The 6,039-nt window shown below is 33.1% G+C and overlaps 1 protein-coding gene across 1 annotated transcript; it reads left to right on the top strand.

The window, feature by feature from the left end:
- The first annotated feature begins 2,331 nt into the window (after positions 1–2,331).
- Positions 2,332–3,568, top strand: rln3a (relaxin 3a). Its single transcript, XM_038276696.1, has 2 exons — positions 2,332–2,575; positions 2,868–3,568. Exons 1-2 carry the CDS (start codon positions 2,410–2,412, stop codon positions 3,149–3,151), a joined length of 450 nt encoding a protein of 149 aa, XP_038132624.1. The 5' UTR covers positions 2,332–2,409; the 3' UTR covers positions 3,152–3,568.
- Positions 3,569–6,039: the final 2,471 nt, after the last annotated feature.

Here is a 6,039-nt window from a genome sequence, read left to right as displayed (position 1 = left end):
AAGAGAGACTCTTACTTAGTGTCCAAAACCTTGAGGACCTCTATGCAGAAATCTAAATAAGCTGCCACTGCTAAATTAAAAGGAAAGTCTAATAAAGGATTGTTCTTCTCTATGAAATCTTATCTTTAGTTTAACTGTATGAGAGCTGAAGTAATATGCCTGAAATTATATTAACAAAAATAGTTATTTTTTTATTGATTCCCTTAATCATTCACCAAGACTTCCTGCTCTACAGTCAGCTGTCAAGGATGCAGACTGAGAGTAATGGGAGAACTCTAAAATAATGCAAATATGGTAATGTTTATCTTTGTAGATGTGAATGCAAATGTTTTCTAATTCAATGAGTAAGCTCGCTGAATTAGAAACAACACAAACAGGTTTCATTTATCTAACACTGACTGGTTGTATTTGTCTAGAATTTAGTTTTTTCAATTCTCACTTCCTGTATTGTTTCTCCAGGTTTCTGTTTTGAACAAAGTCTAATTTTAACAAACAATTGAACAAATCTCACTTTCTCACCACGTTAAACAATCAATTATTTTGTTATGAAATTATATTATTTAAAGTTTAGAAAACATTTTTAATGTAATGAATGATGATGAATTCAAAATATAAAAGCTTTAAAATAGTATTTAAACATGCTTAAAATGGCATATGCTTTATAACTGTTATGCTTCCTTAAAGGAGAAATACTGGATATTTCCTTTTTGTTTGTATTTTTTAATGTCCTTCAATCAACAATTAAGTTTTTGAAGAAAAACAGTCTGCTATGATTTCTTGACTTAAGCTCAGGAAGATTAGAATTTGTCACGCACACTTAAAAGGAAATACGACACAAAACATAAGCAATTGATTTCTTTTTGTAACATATTATATCTCAACATATATATATATATATATAAAAAAAAAAGGCATAATACTTCCAGTGTAGGATACCTAATTAGTAGGGTGTTCAAAATGCCATTAAAATGGACTCATTAATGAATCAATTATATTCTAACAGTACCGCTTCAGGAGCCATGGTGATCTGTTAATGAGTGTCAGGGGGGATGCCCTGCCAAAATGCCATTTAGCTTGTATCTTATTCTTTCATTAATTAAAAACTCACCATTTATATTGTAATTTCCTAAACGATTGACCTTTGACTGTGTAGGAATAGATAAAAAATGTATTTTATAGTTTTCTGACTCATGGCACGACTTCAATGTTATCTGAGTCTGAAAATGTCAGCCGTCCTTTCTCTGTCCTTCCTGTTCACCTTTTGGCAGAGGGCTAACTTAAAAGGTCATTTTTAATTTGAAAACATAACATTCAAAAAGTAATATTGGGTTCCATGAAAATCCAAAAACGGCAAAGTTAGAATAATATCAGATATCATATGGATAATTATAGTCAGATAGTCTGATGTTGAATAAACAGTTGTTTAGAAGGTAATGTCTGTAATCTAGACATGTATTTATGTATTCCCTTTTTACACCAATGCATTCTATCCATGCATGGAAGAAAGTGGCTGTTGTCCATCTCCTCCGGTTACTAGTTGAGAGGTGGGTACGCCCTGAACTGATCGCCAGTCTATCACAGGACAACAAAGAGACATACATTAACTTGCTTTTGGACTATGGCAGGAAGTTGGAGTATCTGGTGAAGAATTGAAATATGATGTATTTAACGCATTTTCTTCAGGAACTAAACTGTATGTTAACCAGTGAGTTAGAAATTTGCCTCTATTACCGAAAGAAATATATCTCAAGACTATTACATTTGCAGAACACATTTTAGAAGAGCATAGGACCTTTATGGTACACTACAACCTTTCAATGCCAAGGTTAATGTCTTGATATAGCCCCTTATGAAGTTTAATATGATACAATTTTGACCGGAACCCATAGATTGTTAAAGGACACCTACTGGCCATCCTTTTAAAAAATCTCTCTAGAAGGATCCCTGCTATGAAAGGGTGCATTTCTGCATTCTTTCATATCAGAATGTCCTCTGATGAGTAAGGTATTGGTTTAATTGATAACAACTATGATATTCATGAGGTAAAATTTAGTTAGATTTGATGCAGCATCACACTAAGGGATGGTGAATGTGATGAATTTACAACACATGCTGAAACACAATTGTATCACAAAGACTTCACACAGGTTTGTTGATTATGCCACCTTTGGTCCACCTTTTGTTTCCATAAAGGTCTTCCTGTATATCACTATTTCAGATCTCTTCCTCTGTTGGAGAAGGCCTGCATGCGTAGTGCCATCCCCTCTGAAATGCATGGCAACAAACTCCTTTATAAGCCACACCTGGATCACCTGCAGAGCCACAACTCAAGCAAACTGAGACACAAGAAGTAACAAAAAAAAGGAAAATATATTTTTTTTCTGTCTCAATTTATTTATTTGAGGTACAATGTGGAAAGCAGTGGTAATGGCTGTATGTCTGCTCGCGGCTGGGGTTGGTGCTCAGCCCATGGAGGATCCAACATATGGAGTAAAGCTCTGTGGCCGAGAGTTTATCCGAGCAGTCATCTTCACTTGTGGAGGTTCACGCTGGAAACGGTCACTTAGAAGTCAAGGTAAGACTGGAGAAGCTGGCAAATTCTTGCTTTTCCCTATTTCCTGATGTCTGCATCTTCTTTCATATCTGGGTAACTTGACTTTAACTATAGTTGTATACTTTATATAGTATAGTTGGAGTCAATTCCATATCAATGAATAATCTCCTTTTTTGAACCATTTGATAGACAGTTACTTCTAGAGAGCAAGAAGTGCATTTCATAGTCCAGGTCCTCCTACTATCATATCATCTCTGTCGCTTCTTTAAAGACAGTAAACATAATGAATAAGCCATGTTGCTCCGTCCACCAGATGTTTCAGAAGACCCATTCACCTCCCATCAGGATGAATCTTCAGAAGGCTTGACCTCTGACTTTGCAATCGAAAGCCTCCTTCAAAGAAGCAAAGACCTCAGCTTCATGCCCAGAACCAACCCCGATGGAGCGTTCAGCAGGACCACCCGCTCATTTATCACCGACGAGATACTGGAGGCTCTTCGCAAAGCTGACCGAAAAGGCCGGGATGTGGTGGTGGGTCTGTCCAACGCCTGCTGCAAGTGGGGCTGCAGCAAAAGTGAGATCAGCTCTCTCTGCTGAGGGTTGGTGAATGAAAGTGATGGAAAAGGTTGTTTTTATTGTCCGTCCCACAAATATACACACAGAAACGTGCTTTTTATTTCACCCAGTTGTCAAAAAGTAAATTATTTTTGATATGTTTTATGTTTTGTTAATAAGTACATTTGTTGAGATAACTTCTATGTTTACATATAATACCCAGGAACAAATGTATTTCCTTTCATTCTTGGCTAAATGATTGTCTGCTGCAACTTTTGAGAACTCTGTGTTATGTTTTGTTGGGCTTCATAAACAGTCTGTCATGTGAAATAAGGTCTAAATTTATTTGTGTTACGACATACTTCACTGAATTTTAATTGAACATTATGTGATGTATCAATTTCAGATCCTCAATAACAAAACTGTGTCATAAAGCTATTAAATGCCATACAAACACAATGATGCGTGTCTTTTCTCAGTTACTAAACAAAGAACAATCACATTTCTCAAATCCACTTTTTAGTAAAACACCGGGGAAAACTGAAATATGCGGAGGAAATGATCAACCTTAGAAGCTAATATTCCATAGAACATAAAGTTTGTTTCGAAATGACTTTTGTATTAAAAATAGAAAACTACAGGAGAAATTCTTTTCCCATTTATAGCCATAAAAATTATATGTGTAATTTATTTGTAGTACTATGAAAATAGTGTTATTAATATCTAATTATCTTTCAGCAACAGTGTGCTAAGAAAAAATGTACCTCCAAATAATTCACTTAGATATGTCCCAAAAGGGTTTTGTCCATTCAGACATGCAAAGTAAAATAACATGCCTCATTTGCCTCAACCCCTCCACAGACACTCACAAAGAAACAAAAAGTGAAAATGGAAAGTAACAAAAAAGTGGAATAAACGCAAAACATTTATCATTGTATTTATAATCAGAAGTCCTTGTATAAAATATACATCCAGTTACCGGTATTATCGGCATGTGTGTAACATTAATTTGAAATTATATTGATCAGTTTGAACTATTCCTCTGGTCATTATCACTTTATTATCACTCCTCCACACTGTGGGAAAAATGATTATATTTCAATCTGAATACATTTTACAATGTAAAACTTTAAAGAATGTAAAAAAATTAAGATTTTTTTAAAAGAAAATGTAAATATATGACTAAATTGCCTTATCCAGTGTCAAACTAATATAAAAGAGGGAAACTAAAGACAGACCCTCAGTGGTATGTGGTTCATATATCTTGGCAAGTTGCAGAGAAATGAGACCTTCAATATAAAACCATTAGTTTGACATCTTAATTATTAAAAAAAATAATACACTACTTTCAGTTCCACTTGTCTTTGTGGCCACTCAGTCTTTCTCTTGTCTAGCCTACCAGATTCTCTTATTTGAAACCATATACAGGCTTCCAAAAGGACAATAAACCTTAATTGTCATGATACACAAACCTGTATTGAAAAAAAATAAATCAGGTTAAATTTGCTACTTAGCCAAAAAATGTTTATATAGTTTATATAAAAGTCATCTTCTTTTAAGGAAACCAAATAACTTGATAAATAATATATATCCATATATATTTTAAAATATAAATTTAGGACTGGTTAAGTTTAGATCCTTGAGGACACCTGTGTTTAAGTGGGGGTCAAATTTAAAAATGTAAATATTTAGACATATAGGTATACTTATACAATGAAACAAATTCACAATAAATTGATCTCTGTGTTCATCTTTGTGGTTTAAGAAATACTGAAGTAAAATTTTTGTAAACTCTGACAGTTATAATTTTGATTTCTATAATATATTTAATTAGAACTATTTTTTTAAATTATACATGACAGTATAGAAATGATTATTTCATCCTTGGATAGCAGGGTAGATTAAAGACTTAAAAAATAAATAATCTGTTATAACAGCTAATTCAGTTGCAAAAAAAAAACCCTAAATGCCACATATCAATGCCACATAGCAAACATTTGATAATTATAAGAGCACATTTTTGGCACACATCTGCAGGGGGGAGCTAGATGGGGGGCCAGGGGTGGCCACCCTTAGCCAATCATTGGCCACCCCTACCATTTTTTCCCCCTATAATAAAGACAGTGGCAGCAGCAATACTCTCAATATTCAAAACATTTTAATTTTTCATACATTAACAATGACTTGACAACAAAAACACTGTGGTTAATAATGCACATCAATATACTAACATTAAAGATGATAAATACAGAATTCCTGCTCTTTTCAGAACTAGATTTTCTTATATGGGGTAAAGAGAAAATGCAAGTCATCTAGGAGTCTTCAGTTAATCATAGATAAATAACTATTTTAAACCTAGTAAATAAACAATTTTTGTAGATATTAGTGCTTGTAAATATCAATTTTATGCATAATGATTATTGATAAAAGTAGGTAAGTAATGACAATGGAAAAGATGTTTGCCGCAGAACTCAAACTTCAAATATATATCCACTATAATTTATAACTAGGAAGGATGTTTAATATGTGCCTATTTGTTAGCAAAGGTTGGAGGAAAGTATATTTAGTCTTTATTTGGGAAATATGGATGTTGTGGTTGTTACTTACTTACTTAGTGTCCAAAACCTTGAGGACCTCTATACAGAAATTAAAAGGAAAGTCTAATAAAGGATTGTACATGTAATGTTCTTTTTTGTTTCTGCATGTTTTATTTTTTTTTTCCTACTTGCTTTGATTCTGTTTTATTTTCCTATATTTCAATCATGTAAAGCACTTTGCATTGTCTTTGTACTGAATTCTGCTATACAAATAAATTTGCCTTGACTTAGTTCTCTATGAAATCACATATTCAGTTTTACTGCATTAGAGCTGAAGTAATAAAATATACCTGAAATTATATTAACAAAAATATATATTTTTTTTCTATTCGT

This window comes from Cyprinodon tularosa, unplaced genomic scaffold, assembly GCF_016077235.1.
Source record: "Cyprinodon tularosa strain WSP-4 unplaced genomic scaffold, ASM1607723v1 ctg126, whole genome shotgun sequence".
Taxonomy (NCBI): domain Eukaryota; kingdom Metazoa; phylum Chordata; class Actinopteri; order Cyprinodontiformes; family Cyprinodontidae; genus Cyprinodon; species Cyprinodon tularosa.
The sequence above is the reverse complement of the archived record's forward strand: the minus strand, read 5'-3'. Positions and strand labels throughout refer to the sequence as shown.